We start from the raw sequence: 18,846 nt of genomic DNA, 5'->3' as shown, positions 1-18,846 counted from the left end.
GACATGGCAGGGACAGAGCATCGCCCACGCCTGTCTGGCACTGACCCCATAGGAGAAGCAGCCCCGGGCGAGCTCATGGCCCCCTTTGGTGCCGCATCTGAGGCGCCCCAGGTGGGACAGAAGCTCAGCGGTGCCACCCTCCCCTGAGACCCTGAGACTGCTGTATTCACCCGAACAAGACCACGGCTGAGCCCCGAGGAAGAGTGAGGAATCATAAGTGAAGTGAAAGCCGCTCAGTTGTATCTGACTCTTGGCCACCCCGTGGACTAGACAGTCCATGGAATTCTCCAGGCCAGAATACTAGAGTGGGTAGCCTTTCCCTTCTCCAGGGGATCTTCCTGACCCAGAGATCAAACCCAGGTCTCCCACATTGCAGGTGGATTCTTTACCATCTGAGCCACCAGAGAAGCCCTGGAATAGCCTATCCCTTCTCCAGGGGATCTTCCCAACCCAGAAATCGAACCGGGGCTCTCTTGCATTGCAGACGGATTCTTTACCAACTGAGCTATCAGGGGGACCCAAATCAGAGACAGGTCCATGAGAGATCCACAAATAACTCCCTGTCTCTCTTCAATTCTAGGAGGAGCAGTGAGCCCCCTCCCCGGGTCTTCTTTCCACCCCGCCCACCCTACGCAAAGACCGGCACAGGGGCTTCAGAAAGCCCTGCCGGCGGGCAGGGGCCCGTGGGCTCCCATCCGCATGCTCCGGGTACACTCCTCTGGGGGACCTCTGCCACTCAGAGGAGACTTGAAAAGGGAGGTGAGGACAGCAAGCAAGGCAGAGGCAGGGGCGTGGCTGGGGTCAGAGCGCGAAAACCTCGAGCGCCACGTGAGCCACCCGGGCTGTAGCCTACGGCCGAGGGGCCACCGACGCATCCAGGGTGTGGCCGTGATGTGAAATTAAGCCTCTGTCCCCACAGTGGCAGAGTGCCCCGGGGCCCCCGTGAGGCCGGAGGCACAGCGGGAGGGAGAGGGAGGGCGGGGTCTGGGAAACTGGGGAGCAGAAGGAAAGTCCTGGTTCTCATCCCAGGATGGGAGGTGAGCCAGGGCAGAGGGCGGGGAACACAGGACCCCTTCCAAACGCCTGCTGTCCAGGCAGGGATTAAGAGGCCAGAGGGAGGGGTGGGGCCGGGATGCAGGGCGGGGCCGGAGGGAAGGGTGGGGCCAGAGGGAGGGGGCGGGGCCAGAAGGGCGGGCCCAAGACCCCACCCGTACCTGGTCTATGTCCGTGGTGATTCGGATAGGACAGGCTGCCGCCGTGTTCCACAGGAAGCTGACCACACACTCCCAGTTGAGAGAAAATATGGGATGGGTATACTGAAAGGCCAAATCCGGGATACAAGTCAACTCAAGGCCATGTAACATGCTCTAACCACCAGAACACTAGTGGGATAATAAGAATTCAAGTCGGTGGATTAACATACAGCGGAGCAGGTGAGGAGTTAACCTGCCTCATCTGATGAGGATGTCATCCTTCCTACTAAGGAGACTGCTCTCTCTTACACGTGAATGCCAGTTAATCTACCTGGGGGTCACACCAAGAGTAAATGGTAGAACTGGGATCCAAATCTGGGTCAGAGTCTGAGACTGCGCTTTTGAACACCATTCTACACCCAGAGTTGGACTATAAAGAAAGCTGAGCGCTGAAGAATTGATGCTTTTGAACTGTGGTGTTGGAGAAGACTCTTGAAAGTCCCTTGGACAGCAAGGAGATCCAACCAGTCCATCCTAAAGGAAATCAGTCCTGAATGTTCATTGGAAGGACTGATGTTGAAGCTGAAACTCCAATACTCTGGCCACCTGATGCGAAGAGCTGACTCATTTGAAAAGACCCTGATGCTGGGAAAGATTGAAGGCAGGAGGAGAAGGGGACGACAGAGGATGAGATGGTCAGATAGCACTACTGACTCAATGGACATGAGTTTGAGTGAACTCCGGGAGTTGGTGATGGACAGAGAGGCCTGGCGTGCTGCGGTTCATGGGGTTGCAAAGAGTCGGACACGACTGAGAGACTGAACTGAACTCAACTACACCCAGACACAGAACAGCTGGGCCCACGGGCCAGGTGCACACGAGCACAGCCACGCCGCTGCGGACCCAGGCAAGGCTGGCTGACGGGGTGAGGTGTGCTCGAACATGAGCCGCATCAGCTCCCACACGGGCACAGTCTCCACAGCCGGCCAGACACCCAGGGTGTGATCAGTCTCAGGGGGGGACCTCCGCCACCCTCCCTGACAGAGGACTTGGTGGGGGGAGGGGAGTCATGGAGAAGCTGAGCCACCCAGCCAGACACGCGGGGGAAGGGGACACAGCCGCTAGTCCCCACGCCTCCCCACCCTCTCCGCTACGGCATCACCCACGGTGAACTGCAAACACGCCTGTCCCTGCGGCCCCACCACGTGGCTGTGAAGAGCCCGGGGGGATTGCAGCACAGCACCCCCGGAGACGTGGCTCTCTGTTCGCTCCGTGTTGCCTGGGCCCACGAAATGCACCAGGCCGTGGACCGGTGCTGAGGGATACAGTAACAACGTGAAATCGCTGTGAAAACTGAAAAACACCGTCCAAATAGGATGACACAGGGAAGCTAAAAAAATAAGGGTCTGAGAGGGCTTCCTAGAATTGTCCAGTATTTCCACCACAAAGAGATTCCAGAGAGGGGAGTGGAGGGGGATGAGGCCCAGCAGAGGGGAGAGAGGGGCCCAGGGTGGGGTTCGGAGGGGCCCCGGAGGCGGCCAGCGAGGTCCCAGCTGCTCAGCCAGCATTCCTTCCTGGCGCTGAGAGCAGAACTCGGGAAGCCCAGCTCACGCTTATCAGTGTGTGTTTATGGCTTAGCTATGCGAAGCTTTGCTTGTACAAGCCGAGCTCAGCCCGCCAGCCTTCTCCTCCCCTTATCAGGGCAACTTTCTTAAGCTCTTAAGATGTGATCTCCTGGGAAAAAAATCGTGTGCTGGCAAAGGACAGAGAGAACTTGACATCTGTAAGATGACTAGGATGGAAGTGACCGAGCCCCCCGCCTGCTAGGTGGAATGGACTCACTGGGCCAGTAACATGTCCACCAAAGTGGAGGACGCTGCAACTAACCCTTTCGAAGCACCTCTATCATCCCCACTGCACGTCCATCGAAGGGCTCGGTGACTGCTCAAAAAACACGTGATGCAATCGTAAATGTAAAACTCCAGGTTAAAAAAAAAAGCAATTAGGTTTAGAATAACAATGGACACGGTGGAAATGGACCCAGTGATGGGTCCACAGCACTGTGACAGCATCAATGCCACTAAACTCTACACCTAGAAATGGCTAAGATGGTAAATTTTGTGTTATACTGATATATCTTCTACCACATTGCTTTTTAAAAACCAGCAGGGAATGAGTGAAGTGAGACAGAGAAAGAGAAATATTGTGAGACACCCCTTACGTGCGGACTCTAAAACGAAATGACACAGTAAATGAAGTTATTTACAAAAGAGAAATGGACTCACAGACTTAAGAGAATGAACTTAGGCTTCCCAGGCGGGAAGGACGGGGGGAAGGGACAGTTAGGGAGTTTGAAGGGACATGCACACACTCCTGTATTTAAGATGGATAACCAACAAGGACCCGAGTCGTGGCACAGGGGACTCTGCTCAACTGTAAGTGGCCACGTTGGGTGGGAGGGGAGTTCAGAGGAGAATGGAGACTCAGAACTGTGCGGCTGAATCGTTCTGCTGTCCACTTGAAACCATCAACAACACTGTGAATCGGCTAAACCACAATACAAAATAAAAGTTAAAAAAAAAGAAAAGCGCAGACTGTATATAATGACCCCAAAGCATCCGCGCGTCGTGTTTTCTCTTCTGCTCAGCCCTGGCTAAGGAGCTCGGGCCCGCCTGCAGCCTCCGTCACCTCCTCCATTTCCCAGCCTGGAGATTTCATTCCTGCTTTCCCAACAGACCGCTCGTTATTATTCTGTCGGTGTCCACCCACAGGGCCCGGCCTCCATCCCCTCATCTGTGAACCATGGTGTTTGGACCAAGCCATCTCTAAGACCTCTTCTGCTATGGGGTGTGGCCCTCAGATCACAGAACTGTGGGGCCCTCCAGAACTCACAGAAACTCACATGCAGGACGGCGTCTGTGTGGCTCAGAGAGAAAGCTCACGTCTAAGGGAACACCTTGCAGTGTGCATCCCAAGCCAGCACGTAGGGCTTGGGCGTAACCTGGAGGAGGACAGGTGCAGAAGCACCACTGCCGTGGCCCTGGCCTCCCCGAGTCTGCAGCACATTCGGACCTGAAGTAGAAGCAAGCAGAACCCACGTCCCATGCAGAGATAGAGGAGCCCGACCAAACGAGGCCACGGCGCTGCCCCGCCCCCCTCACCAGGCTGCCGGTAGAGCAGACAAGGTGGATCCTGGTGGTGTAGGTGGTGCGCCTCTGGTCGCTGGTGGTGCAGGCGGAGCCGTTGACGTACTCCAGGAGCAGGCTGCCGCTGTCCTCCACCATGGGGCCCGTCTTCGCCACCCCCAGGTTGCTGATGGAGACGGTCTCAGAGTACGAGCCCTGCGAACACACGTGGCTGTTAGCTTTCCCTCTGGAGAGACCAACTGTGTTCTTCACTACTGACACAGTGGGTGTTTCATTAGGCACAGCAGGTGTGTCCTACAGATTTGCCACAGATGCTGGATTAGCGAATTCGAACCACCACTCCTCTGCAGAGGGGAAACACAGTCCGCCCTCGAAACCCACAGGTTCTGCATCTGCAGGTTCAACCAACTTCAGATGGAAAACACTCAGGGGAAAGAAATCCCAGAAAGCTCCAAAAAGCAAAACTTCCATTAGCCACCCACGTCTACTAGCACAGCACTGACACTGTGTCAAACGCTGTGAAACCACGGGGCGGATGTGCACCAGGGCGTGTGCAGACACTGCGACACTGCGCATCACGGACTTGCGCATCCTCGGGTTCTGGGGACCAGCCAGGACCCTAGAACCAATCCGCTCCCCGCACACCGAGGGAGGGGGGGACGTTTATCTCTACGGACATTTATCTCTCACAGACTTCGATCCTGATGCCTCAAAACCCTGGTAGATCCTTTTTATTTCACGAAAAGTGAAAACGCGGTTCAGACATGTTAAGCAACCCATCCAAGGCCACTCCTCTCCCAGGCATTCGAGGAAGGACCAAGCCCGGTCCACGTGTGGCCAGGAGCCAGGATTGTCCGGCCACCACACTGCCCGCCCCCTCTTGCCTCCGTTGTTTGGACGTCTGGGTAGCAGAACCGAGACAAAAATGCAGAGCCATGCCAGGCCTCTCTGCACATGTCCACGACAGACCGTGAGAACACCCGGGCACTGATTTGGGGTCACGAATGAACGGTAGCGAGTAGACCGCTTGCAAATACAGAATCCGTGAATAATGAGAGCAGACTGTCCTTGGAGGCCGTTGCTCCAACCCAGAGCACACACGTGCCCAAGTGCACGCCAACACACCACCACGCTCCACTCAACCAGCAGGGTGCGCCCGTCAGCTTCCCTGAAATCATCTCTGAGCTGCCGTGTAACGGACCCCGGGAAAAGTACATCCTCGACATGCTATTTTTAAAGAAGCACACAGACATCTTTATTTTAAGATGCGCTGTGTACAACAAGGCACCCAGGGGAGCGTTACCAAGGTTCTGGCGGTGACTGCATTCCATCGAATGACAGAGTGCAGCCTGCACCCGGGCAAGAAGAGCTGGCGCTTGGATCTGCCAAGCAGGCGTCCCCTCTAATCAGTCCAGAAGCAAGAGCTTTTGGAAGCTTAAACTCTCCTTGATAAATGTCTGCTGTTCAGAGTCACTTCGTCTGCTGAGAACCGTGAGCAGAGGCGGTTCCCCACACCCAGGGGTTTTGTTTTGTTTTTTCTTTTTTTTCATTTTAAATCTGAGCAACGACTCAAGTGTGATTGCATCTCTGGGAAGGTGGGGCAGGTGAGTTTGCAGCGAGACCCCCCTTATCTGTCTCAAGGGGCTTCTTGGCGCGAGCCAGACCCACTCAGACCCCTCCACCCTCTACTGCCAAGCCCTGGGCTCGGGAGGGCGGGGAGGGCCGCCTCACCTGCTCGCCCTGGTACTTCATCTGACAGGCGGACGCGTAGCGGTCACAGCCCGGCACCGGGTTCAGGGGACGACACACGTTGATGTAGTACTTCCGCCACGTGCTGCGCGCCCCGCCGTTGTCCAGAGAGTACCAGTTTCCCCCAGGACCGCCCTCGGATTTCGCTAGCCTGAAAGGTCAAGGGGGAAACGCACGCTTTTTCCAGCCGACAGCTTTCGGCCCGATGATTCATTTCTAAGTGGTTAGAGAAATAAGAAGGGAAGGTGCACTGCCTATCAAACCCCCCCAGAGGCTGGCCTACCGCGCCTCCTCTCTAGCCTTACAAGACACAGACCTCTCTGCATACTTGGGACTGCCCCCACACCTCTGCAGTGACAGGCATCACTCTGAAGGATGCAGCTGAAGACGGAGGTTTGTGCTGGGCAAACACTGGCTGATCCTGCGCAGGCTCCCAGATCATTAGAATTCATGCAGCTTGGAGCTCCCCACCCTGATCCTGCACGCTCTCTCACGGTCTCAGGGACATGTCCACCGGCAGGGCCTAAGTGACCTCGGCCCTAACTGGACGGGGCCAGGCCAAGGGCAGGCGGGCCTGCCTCACCTGGAGAGGTCGTACTGGTCCAGTGTGACGGGGTCAGTCACGATGCACTCCAGCGGCTCCTCCGGGCAGGCGTAACTGGTGTACCACCGGAAGTTGTATGTAGAGTTATCTTCCTCCTAATCTCGGGACACACACACACACACACACACACACACACACACACACACACACACGGGAAGGACGGCAGAGAAGGGGACTCATTACCCAAAGCCAGCATTTAGAAAGAGGTGGGACATTTTTTCCTCAGTAAGAATCGGAGGCAAGTTCATCTCCTTTGTCCATCCCCTCTCGTTCTATTAAAAGGAAGATTGCCCAGCAATGAGTTAAGATGGAACTCTAGCTTGTTATGTGGGAATAAGGCAGGGCTGTTGATGCTTTTGTGTGGTATCTACCCCAAACCAGCAGTGTCGAGGGCTGTGACTGAGGGTGGTACGGCCCACTGTTGGTCAGAAAATACACACTGCCCGTGTCCCCTGGCAAATCTAAAAGGATTAATTAAAATCAAAGGAGCTGAGGATGTGCCCAGGAAACCAGACTAATAACGGCTCTGCTTCTAAATAAAGGGCCCGTGACAGGCTCCTGGATAAGTCCCGGAAGCCAGACAACGTGACAGCTTCTCCCCGGGGACCGCCCCAGTTCCTGTGTCACCTACAGCAGAACCTTCCTCGCTTTCCTCGCTCCAGAAAGTCACGAGCCCCGCCTTCACCCACTTTCTTCTCTTCCCCCGCCTTTACGAGGCTGATAACCTCTCTCTCCCTCCTTGGCCCCTGTCGCCACGCAGACGCACACGAGCACCCGTGACTCCCACCTGATATTCGGGAAAACCCACTCCGGCGTCTCGGTCACAGAGGAAGGTGATGAGCGTGGCTCTCGGCGTCGCTTCTCGTTATTGTAGGGTGTGCCGTCCCTGTAGGTCAGCTGGATCATCCCGTCGTAATACGAAAGCTTAGCATTGCTGCGTCCCAAGTTCCAAGACTTCCTATCACTAAAACAAGCCAAGTGTTTCTCAGAAAAGATAGCGGGACCAGCGCTGGGCAACACTAGGAGCATGGGGGTTGCCAGGACCTGGACAGGAGGATCTCCACACAGTGGGCGCGGGAAGGCGACCCCACCCCCACGCCAGACCCGGATCCACCGTCAGCGCCGCGGCTTCAAGGCCCAGCTCCCTTCATCTGAGCTAACGCTGCACTGAACTTGGAGAAGCGTGGGCACAGATCCCCCCAGGCAGCCGAGAAGTGCTGACTGCACAGAAGTGAGGGTCCCTCCCAACCCCACGCACCCACTTCCTGTCCTGCCCCTCCTCTGGAAACCAAATGCCCTTAGTCCAGGCCCTCCCGGGGTTTAAAGGCTCGTCGGGGAAGGACGTTGGCAGGCGGCAGACCTGTCCTGGAGGAGGACATCCGCGCGCACGGGACACCCGAGGGAAACCCGGATCGCAGAGTGGTCACTTGCCTTCTGGACACCTGACAGGCCCCCGAGTCCGACGGGCAGGCGCCCACGGACACCGGGCCGCACACGTTGATGTGGAACTCATACTTGTCCGTCTCGACCTTGTAGGCATCCTTCTTTGTGAGAGGCGTCAAGTCGAAAGAAAACCCTGAGGAAGAGCCGAAAGCACCTCAGGCGGGTCGGACCGTGGGGTGCAGGAGAGGCTGGGCTGGCCCGACGGCATGGAGACGCCACCGACCTTGCCCTGGGGACAGGCCTTCTCCACCACCACCTCACTCACCCCTTCCTGCTGTGTTCACCCAACGCCCGAGTCAGAGCCCACAATTCCTGGCCGAATGAACCACCAGTGTGTGGGAAGCGGGACCACAACCACAATACAATGACCTTGAAAAGGCTACGGTGGGTTTCACGGCCAGAAAGGCACTCGGAACGTCTTTCCAGACATGATTTATTTCCCGTGTTCCTTGGGTTTCATGATTAGCAAACCCACTTCAACTATGACTACCAAGAGAGGTCTTTTCATTATCTCAAGTAAGCCTCAAACACCAGATTTTCAGAGTTCTGGTTAAACAGTTTTACTATAAATTCTGAAGCAGGTTATCAACGCTGAAACACTCAAAGAGAAAATGTTAGAAGACAAACAGGCTTTCTCTGGTGGCTCAGTGGTTAGGATCTGCCTGCTAACACAGGAGACATGGGTTTGATCCCTGATCTGGGAGGATCCCAGGTGCTGCACAACAGCTAAGCCCATGCTCCACAACTACTGAAGCCAAGAAGCCACTGCAATGAGAAGCCCCCACACCACAATTCGAGAGTAGCCCCCCGGTGCCCGAAACCAGAGAAAAGCCTAAGTAGCGATGAAGATCCAGCGCAGCCAAAAAACAAAAGCCAGCTGAAGCGGCTGCAGGAGAGGCTGCCCCACAGGGCGCTCGGACACGCACCTGCCTGGGAGTCAAAGACCGTGCAGTTGTCCCCCTCGGTCCTGGAGAGCACGCAGGCTGCAGCCGTGTGCCACTCAAACTCGTAGAAGCAGCCGTCAGCCCTGGAGGTTGTCAGCACCGGGGCACTTTCTAAATCACCTGTTGATGGGTACACACAGACTGGTCACTGATCCAGTCTCGAGAAGCTTCCATGGTTCCCAAACCAGCTCTATAAATACTGATCTTAGATCACTAGAGTGGTCACGCCGACAGGGTCAGGACAAGGGTGCGGGTGGACCAGTGTTTAATGGGGACACAGCTTCAGCCTGGGAGAACGAGACAGTTTTGCAGACGGACGGTGGTGTAAGCATACCTAACGTACAATGTGAACGGAAAGTGCTTTAACGCCACTGAACTGCGGTTAAAGGGGCGAATTTCAGATTACGTGTATTTCACAACTCCTTTATAATGGTAAACTTCATGTTATGTATATTTTACAATCTTAAAAAAAAAACAAAATTAAAAAAAAAAAAAATACTGTCCTGGTCCTTGAACTTAACTCACAGCCGGGAATTTATCCAACGGAAATCTTCCAACAGGAGGCAGCGGGGACATGTCACAGCACAATTAATGCTGGAAACATGTTATTAATCCAACAATAGAGAAAAATGAGTAAAAATAGTAAAACCAAGCCAGCAGCAACAAGGAAGTCCCGACAGATGATAAATAATGACTGTGAGACACAGAAGAGCATTCACAGAATGCCATGTTTTGAGAAACATAAAAAATGTGCAGATATATATATAGATCCTGACCCCTGGAAAACAATGTGAACCTATAAATAAAGGCACATCAAGAGGAGTATTTATTGTGTGCCCGCTAAGGTCACGGACGATGTTTTGAGCCGCTCGCGATGTTCCCCCTCTGGAGGAAGTCAGGGGGCCCCACGATCGGCCGGCACCAGGCCTAAGGAAGAGGAAGCCGTGCCGAGAGCATAACTCATCTGGAAAATTGCAACATGACCCCCTCGGACACCATATGGTTTCTCCATCTCTGGGCCGGTTTGGGGCGGGGGCGACAGAATCCAGCGGGGCCACCGCGACGCTCCTGGACCTCAGTGCTCTACTGCGCTGTCCCAGCGGTGGCCGGGGAAAAACGCAGCAAACAGAGAATGCACGGGCGCCCCTGGCAGGAGCCCGGGAGACCCCGCGCTTTCTGATTTTGTGTTTCATTTGTACCTGGTTTGCACATGAGTGTTATATTTGTTATTATCTTCTGGCCACCACCACACTCATCACCATCTGAGTAAGAGAGCTGAATATTTCCTTTCTCTCTGGTGGGAGAAGAAATAAATCTGCCCAGATTTTTACTTCCATTCTTATCTAGAAAAGAGAAAGCAAAGGGGGAACAAAACATAAGACATGATCAAAAGGGGTTAACAATGCAGACGAAGAGGTACCAAGAGGGAGCCGAGGCCCACAGGTGTGCGTTGGCCCCTTTCCCAGCCCGCCAAGCCTGCTCAGGACGGTGAGCGGGTCTCTAGACGCGAGTGACACATCTGACAGAGCAGGGGCGGCCCCGCTGAGGACCCTGCGGGCACCTTCAGGCAGAGGACGAGGAAAATGCAAGAGTGACTCACAGCATCCTTCAAGGGCAGGGGAGGCAGACAGAGGCAGAAATGCCTGTCACGAGATCCCAGAAAATAACAACGTTCCCCCATTTAGGGGGGCCTCAGCTGCCCTGAGGCACAAGGTCATTTGAAACCGAGGGGGTAGCATTTGTCCCGTGACCAAAGTAGAAACTAAATCTGTTCAGGGGGCCAAGCAGGTGACCACTCAATTCTCGGTTCAGTGACTTTTACGACAAAGCAATGAAACTCTGTCTCAAGTCCTTAAATAAAGGCAGGGACACGCCTGCTTAAAAAGACACACCACCAATTCTGAAGCCTGGGATAATTCCTAAAATCCAACCTGGATTTTAAATTTAAATTCACAATCCCTTATAACTCTACTCGCCGCTCTGTGGTGACCTAAATGGGAAGGAAATCCAAAAAAGAGGGGATATGTGTATACGTATAGCTGATTGCCTTTGCTGTTCAGCAAACTAACAACACTGTAAAGCAACTGTGTGTGTGAGTCGTTCAGTCGTGTCTGCCTCTCTGTGACCCCGTGAACTGTAGCCCACCAGGTTCCTCTGTCCATGGGATTCTCCAGGCCAGAATACTAGAGTGGGTAGCCTTTCCCTTCTCCAGGGGATCTTCCCAACCCAGAGATTGAACCCGCGTCTCCTGCACTGCAGGCAGATTCTTTACCACCTAAGCTACCAAGGAACTAAAAAGCATCTGTACTCCAATAAAAATTAATTAAAAAGTTAACAATTCACAATCGCTTATCTAATGCTTGCAAAACAGATTCCAATTATCCTGCCTGTCGCTTTCCAGGTGACACTTAAGTAACATGTTCAAACACTTAATATCCAATTGAGAAGTTGAGGCCAACACAGTTAAAAGCCAAAGGAACTCAAAGGGTCCGTCCACTTCTCTCATACAAGATTCTGAGAGTCCCCTTCTCCGGAAGCCATAATTCTTGAACAATTCCAGGCAGTACGGTCGTTAACAAATCAAAATCAGTTTTTTTATACAAGCACTGGCAGTTCTCTTCCTCGGGTTACAAGGTGAAAAGATAACCAAGGATTTTCCCACATGCTTCTTCCTGTCTCTAGGGAGCCCACATCAGAAGGCTTCCGTCTGCTTCAAGACGCCCGAGTGCCCCAGTTCCCTACATCTGAGTCATTAAACTCTCCTTTCCCGCCCATCCTTTGTGCGCTGAACCCAGAGAGAGGAGGCTGTGATGAACCACAGGAAGCTCATCTTCATTCCCTGCAGCCTGGATGCAGCCCAGCTCCGCCTGCACGCACGGGCATGGCTCACCGCAGGGCACCACTCACCCACGGCACACACGGCCGCGTCTTCGGGGCAGCCCCGTGCCTGGCCCGTCTGCAGGACCCTGTGGCAGATGTTAATGAAGAAATGCTTCTTTTCTGCTTCCCTCTGACTGCCATCCACAGCTTCCCAATTTTGTTCCAGTTCTGTAACAGAAAAAAAAAAAAAAAAAAAAAGCTTTTTCTAGCCCTAGGCAGTGATTGCTTTTCTGTGTGAGTCACACCATAGACTGTGATGAAGCAGAAGGTAAAGGCCTGTGGTCACTAAACAACAGGCTCTCACATCTCTGGACCTGAGTCGGCTGAAGGCACAGACACGCGGCGAGAATCTCAGGCTTGTTTTGAACATGACAGTAACAAACCAGCCCCAAAGAGCTCCTCAGAAGAGGCGGCTCACCGGGGCGGCCTGAGGGTTAAACAGCAAAAGTTCTCCCAAGCCTCCGAGTTTGAAATCAAAAAACTGAAAAGCAGAGCCAGGCGCCAGCCCTGGGACCTGGCAGGCGCAGGCCACGGGTGACTCGTCTGCCTCCAGACCACAGATAAGGCAGACCCGGCCCGGGGCTTAGCACTCGGGGCCCCCAGAAGATAAACAAGACACGGGTGGTCCCTGAACTCAAAACCGTTCACGACCCAGTCGTGTTTGAACAGAAAACATCCACAGAGGTAGAAGCAGCAGGGGCTGAGAGCAGAGGGCAAGTCAAAGGCAGACCATCCCCAAACGGCCCCCGCGGACGTCACTGAGGACTGGGAGGGAAGGCGGATGTACACACGGAGAGGATGCTCCTGCACAGACTGGAGTCCGGGGTTTACAGCGAAAACCCCTCATCAGCGGGAGCACAACGCACTCACTACCCAGGGCTGTCAGCGACCTGGAAGGACCACTTGCTAATCAAGGACAATCGTTCTGAACGCTGCGGTGGGAGCGCTGAGGGGCCTTCATGCAGAAGGATGTCTGACTATCAGGGAAGGATTGTAGCTCTCACTTCACAGTATCTTAATTACCTGGTGCAAACGCTACACAAAAAAACCCTGCTCCCACAGAACCAGTTCAGTTCAGTCGCTTAGTCGTGTCCGACTCTGCGATCCCATGGACTGCAGCACGCCAGGCCTCCCTGTCCATCGCCAACTCCCAGAGCCTATTCACACTCATGTCCATCGAGTCGGTGATGCCATCCAACCATCTCATCCTCTGTCGTCTCCTTCCCCTCCCGCTGTCTATCTTTCCCAGCATCAGGGTCTTTTCCAATGAGTCAGTTCTTTGCATCAGGTGGCCAAAGGATTGGAGTTCCAGTTTCAACGTCAGTCCTTCCAAAGAATATTCAGGACTGATTATTCATGGAACCAGAGAGGGGGGCCAAAGTCAGCTGATCTTGAACGCATCTCTGCATCCTTCACAGACCTTAGGCTGGGCCTTGGACAGAGAGATCGTTACAAAAAAAAAAAGGAAAGTGAAGAGAGGGATTGGAAAGGAGCACTCAGTTTACAGCAAGGAATAACCGGGGGAGGAGGAGGAGGGCAAGCTGCTCGAGTCAACACAGCTGGACGTGGCAGCAGAGGCCTCGCACCCCGGTCTGAGCAGAGCAGAGAGTCCTACCCGCTCAGCAGACAGAAGGCCAGCCTCTCCACCAGCCCACAGAAGGGAACCAGGGCCCCAGGCCCACGGCTCAGAGGTGCCAAACCACAAGAGCACTGGGATGTTAACTCCCCGGGCAATCCACTACCTGAGGGCATCTGCGATGGGGCTCATGTTCCCAGACTGGCACCCACAACAAAGGGATCCTCCTTTCAACGTGAAGCGGCCCTCAGCAGCGGGGGCTCAGAAACATGAGTCATCGTTCCCATAGCAGCGGGTGATTATGCGACTTCAGGCCCCTCTGGCTGTCGTGTGTTCTATTCCACGTGACAGAGGCAGCTCGTCGGCCCTGTGCTGTGCTGTGCTCAGTCTCTCAGTCGTGTCTGACTCTTTGCCACCCCCACGGACTGCAGCCCGCCAGGCTCCTCTGTGCACGGGGATTCTCCAGGCAAGAATACTGGGATGGGTTGTCATGCCCTTCTCCAGGGGGACCTTCCCAACCCAGGGATCGAACCCACATCTCTTAGGTCTCCTGTACGGGCAGGTGGACTCCTTACCACAACACAACTCGATGTATATACACACAACTCGACGTATATACACACAGCTTGACGTATATACAACACAGCTCGACATATACACACACAGCTCGACGTATACACACACAGCTCAATGTATATACACACAGCTCGATGTATATACACACAACTCGACGTATATACACACACTGTGAGATGAACACCTCAGTAGTGCAGATGAACATTCATCACAAGAAACTAGAAATTTCTATGTGTGTGGTGAGAATTTCTAAGATCTACCTTCTCAGCAACAACGGTTAAAAAAAAAAAGTTTCTAATCACAAAATACAGGGCCTGGCACACGGAAGGCACTTGGTCATTTTTTCACTGAACTATGATAAGAGGAGCCCAAGGCACTCCAACTGGGAACGGTAACACTGACCTCAAATTCAGATATCTCACCTCCTGAGTCAGCGTCATCTCTGATAATTCATGTTGCTCCCTGAGAAGGGAGGAAGGGCTGGGATACGATCAGTTGACAAAGAGAACGGTAACAGCATTTCCAACCATGCTGGTGGGGAAGGAGGCGAGAGGGAAGGTTCTCGTGCACTTCTGGCCGCCTACCTGAGTGCCGGGCCAGCGCCGACAGGTCGAAGCGCTGTTTCCCGTCGGAGACGCCGCACAGCAGGGCCTCCTTCTCGTGCACGCAGGCGTACTTCGTATCCCACGTGAAGAAGTAGGTGCAGTCCACCTCCCCAGTGAACACAGGAGCCCCTCTGCCATTGTTACCTGCGTCAGGTAGAAAGGGAGAGAGTGCCCATGACGTGAGAGACGCCAGGACCGCCAGTCGGCACACAGGCGGGACCCCTGGGGCAGCCGTGCAGGCCAACAAGCTCAGGGCTCCAGCCCCAGAGATCAGAGGGCCCCCAGGCCAGAGCACCTCAGGCAGAACCCGTGCGGTCAGCCCTGTGCCCCTTTCATCTCGGGAGGATGGCCTCAACAGGACAGCAGGGTGTTTTCAATGGGTGTGAGCCCCTGGGCAGTGCTAGGCAGCTCATGGCCTGCGGTCAGCTTCCCAGAGGCTCATAAACACCCTTTTAAGTCAGACCAGGGAGTAACTCCGGTTCCAGGACCATCACAGTCTTAACGATGTGCTTGTGAGCAGGACAAGTCCCCAGGGACTCGTCCCTGAAATGAGCAAAGAGAGAGATAAGGTCTGATGAGGTCTGGGCCTCCCCCCACCCACAGCTGAAGGGCGCTCAGGTCTAGTAACCTCACTCCCAGAGGGGCCAGCATCCCAGATCCTGGCAACTCGGGCACACGTGGGCCTCTAACATTGCCCTCCAATCCATCAGCCCTCCCTGCAAGCCAGTTTCCCTGGTCCACGTAGCCTGGGATTCTGCAAAGTCTGTTGACTTTTCCCCAACAAGAAATTCTATCCCCCTGCCTTTCCAAGCTAGTGCGCCACTGGCACGGCAGCCGGTTTTCCACCCTTGATGGTTTAATAATCCTCCTCTGGACCTCCTGCACGACTTGCCTTTCTTAAGGTTCAGTGCCCTGAAGAGAACAATGTTCCAACGAAAAGCAAGATAATTGCACCAAGGGTGAAAGCTGCTTCAATTGCAACTTCTATTAAATCTTTAATAATATAAACGTCGCAGTTGTAACACCAGCAACAGCGGCTCGTTGTACACGGACCTCAAGCCAAGGTGGGCAGGGCGCTAAGCCCAGCATTCTCCACGGGGCTGGATGGCAAACAACGTGCTCTGCGTTAAGGGCTTCGCATCCGTTCGAGGATTTCATCCTTTCACCCTTCACACCCTGTGGCATGGGGACAGTTTTAGCCCCGTTCTGGAGATTTAGGAGGGCTGAGTAGTCTGCCTATGGCTCCAGAGCTAGAAAGCCAGAAATCAAACCCAGACGGTCTGGCCCCAGAGCCAGACTCAGAGCCACAAAGCGGTAGTACTTCCCTGCACTACTGTGGGTTTTTTCTTTCTTCTGTTTTTCAGATTTTTTTTTTAGTACCCTAAGCTGTTCTCCCTAAGAACTGGTGTTCCCAACCTCCTTACCAACAACACAGAGTCCACCCTCTCCAGCTGGGACAACGGTGCCCCCCATGCTGGAGCAGTGAAGCTCCTCCAGCTCCCTTCAACACCCCCGACCCCCAATCCACCCACAAGGTTTGCACTACTCCCCGCTGGATCAGTATTTCATGAATCCGAAAAGATTTGTGTTTCCTGAAAACCTGAGGCATCCGGAGTGTTTTTCTTTCCCCAGGTAACTTCACAAACGATTAAATACCAATAGTACAGTGAATGCTTCTAGGGTCATCCTCCCTTAGGAGCTAGGTTTGCATCTGAAACGCCCTAATGATCCACAGGGAGAGTCTATTGTAAGTAAAATTTAAATAACCACTGGCCTGCCTGCCCCTGACCTGCATTCTTATTTAACTCCTCGGAGAACTTTTGGAGAATAGAAAACTAAGACTCCTCACGACCAAGCCACGTTGCCTTTATTTTGTTTGGTTGGTTTTAGATTCAAACACATAAAACTAGGTTCATCCTTATAATCCTTATACAGCTATTACAAACAAGTCGGATAATTTAAAAAATTAAAATAAATGACTCGTTCATTCAGACCAGGTGGCTTTTTAAATACACAATGGCCTTGCCTCCAGGACCGCTATTTTCCTATGGGTTTCCACCCACCAGCGGGATCACCGGTGACTTTCTGTAATCTCTCCATCATTGCTCTCCATGCAATTCCGAAAGCTTCCCGGGTGTCCCACCTGCACGGGCTCATTCCCAGCACACCCTTTACGTGGCCTCAGGGAATGTGGCCTCCACAACCAGCGGGAGGCGAAGCGAACTCTTCCCACCGTAGGGGGCGGGGCGGTGGGGAGCGCTGCCCCATCCCCACCCCCACCCACCCCCACCGCCCCCCGCCCCATCCCACTCGCCAGACCGGTTCAACCTTCCCTCAGGGCACACAGCTCAACAACATTTCCTGTCTCCCTGCCTTTGAAGTTGGATCCTGTCTCTTAGTTCTGGCCCATTAAATTAAAAAAAAAAACAAAACTGCAGTTCCCAAACTACGTGGAGTCCTGAGGCCACGTCCACAGACAGCAGCAATACAAGGTGGGAAATGTACTTGTCTCCAAGCGACCGCACAGGGCGAAGGCCCCCCAAGACCGGCACGGAGACCAGAGAAATGAAGTCTTGGATGTGATGACCTGTCACTTGGATTTGTGGATGGTGTTTTACTAGCGCAGGCTAACGTAATTCCTCCCCGCAAAATAGTCTAATGTCCTTATTTGACAGGATCACCAATAATAAGATCTATTCCATCAAACGAGATGTTAAGTTATTGAAACAGATGGGAAAGAAAATACATCGTGGATGAAAGAAAGAAACTTCTGCACCTCTGTGTCTTAAAAAGCAGGAAACCCTAAACTCATAAGCCTAAATAATTCCTGGAAATCCAAGTTGAACTATAAACCACCCTTCACAAGACTCTGTGGCCAATTAACACCCATTCAAACATGCAAAAAATACATTATTACGTTTATCCAATAAACATAGACTCCACTAAAGGCTTCTCTTCTCTAAGTTCTCTAAACTTAAACTCAAATAAAGCAACAATGAAATAATTTTAGACTACACACAGTTCCATGCATTGGAGAAGGAAATGGCAACCCACTCCAGTGTTCTTGCCTGGAGAATCCCAGGGACGGGGGAGCCTGGTGGGCTGCCGTCTATGGGGTCGCACGGAGTCGGACATGACTGAAGCAACTTAGCAGCAGCAGCAGCAATATAGTACATATAGTTAGCTCCAAATTACAGAGCTGGAAGGAGCCTTAAATATTTCATATCCAACTCCAGCCTGAAAGGGGCTTAGAGTCTCCCACAAAACATCCAAAAGTCTCCGGGTCGGGTCTCTGTGTCACCAGTCACAGGGACCTAGAAGACAGGTGTCTTCAGGATTAGGGCATCGCCGTTCACCTTGGCAGCTCTTTGGCACCAAGGTTACGTGAAGGAATGCCCTCTCCCAGAGTCGGGGTGCAGTGTTACGATCCATCGCTGATGTGATGGAGCGTATAAACGTGGAACAAATTCGGTAAAACATTAACGACTGTTTAGCCTGAGGGGTAGGCATGTAAGTTTTCATCGTAACGTTCCTTCTACTTATAGATTCGAAAACTTTCCTAACAAAAAGGGAAAAAAAAAAAATGACCTCTAATCGTTTTTCCAGTCTCCAGCCCACTTGGGCTCTCTAGCTTCCTGGCACGACTCCCGGGTCTTTCCTGGGAGTCCCTGACCAGAGGCCCTCCTCAACATCCTCCTGCGGTCTTTGGGGGTGATCATTCGATCCTCCCAACGTGCCCAGATGAGATCAGCGCATTCCCGACCACCTCGGCCAAGTCATTAATAAAAAGCGCAGACGGAGCGCGGCCGGAGGCGGCAGCGACCGGGCGGAGGGGGCCCTGGCCCACACAGAGCGCCCGCAGCAGAGCCGCCCACCAGGCTGGGGTGGGGGCAGGCCGCCCGAGGGTCTGGGCAGGGGACTCGGGGGCGAGGAGGAGGCTGCCTTTCCCGGGAGGCCCAGGCGGAGAGGAAAGGGTGGACTTCACAGAGGGCCTCCTGAGGGCCCGGAGGAGCTGGGGATGACGGCAGAGGGATGGAGAATCTGGGGAGGGCCGTGGGGCCTTCCAGCAGGAGGGAGACAGATCCAGAGGCCGCACCCAAGCCAGATGTGTGTCCCACCTCCCCCCACCA

The 18,846-nt window shown here is 53.7% G+C and overlaps 1 protein-coding gene across 1 annotated transcript in view; it reads right to left on the bottom strand.

Annotated features, from left to right (window-relative positions):
• Positions 1 to 18,846, bottom strand: part of IGF2R (insulin like growth factor 2 receptor) — a 102,244-nt gene that overhangs the window by 38,550 nt on the left and 44,848 nt on the right. The window contains 11 exon segments of the mRNA XM_070376983.1: positions 1,215 to 1,316; positions 4,355 to 4,534; positions 6,071 to 6,239; positions 6,672 to 6,787; positions 7,480 to 7,550; positions 7,553 to 7,656; positions 8,124 to 8,268; positions 9,062 to 9,199; positions 10,279 to 10,422; positions 11,987 to 12,127; positions 14,696 to 14,860. Coding sequence (XP_070233084.1) covers positions 1,215 to 1,316; positions 4,355 to 4,534; positions 6,071 to 6,239; positions 6,672 to 6,787; positions 7,480 to 7,550; positions 7,553 to 7,656; positions 8,124 to 8,268; positions 9,062 to 9,199; positions 10,279 to 10,422; positions 11,987 to 12,127; positions 14,696 to 14,860 — 1,475 coding nt within the window.

The sequence above is a fragment of the Bos mutus genome, chromosome 9 (genome assembly GCF_027580195.1).
Source record: "Bos mutus isolate GX-2022 chromosome 9, NWIPB_WYAK_1.1, whole genome shotgun sequence".
Lineage (NCBI taxonomy): Eukaryota > Metazoa > Chordata > Mammalia > Artiodactyla > Bovidae > Bos > Bos mutus.
This window is presented reverse-complemented; position numbering and strand designations above follow the sequence as displayed.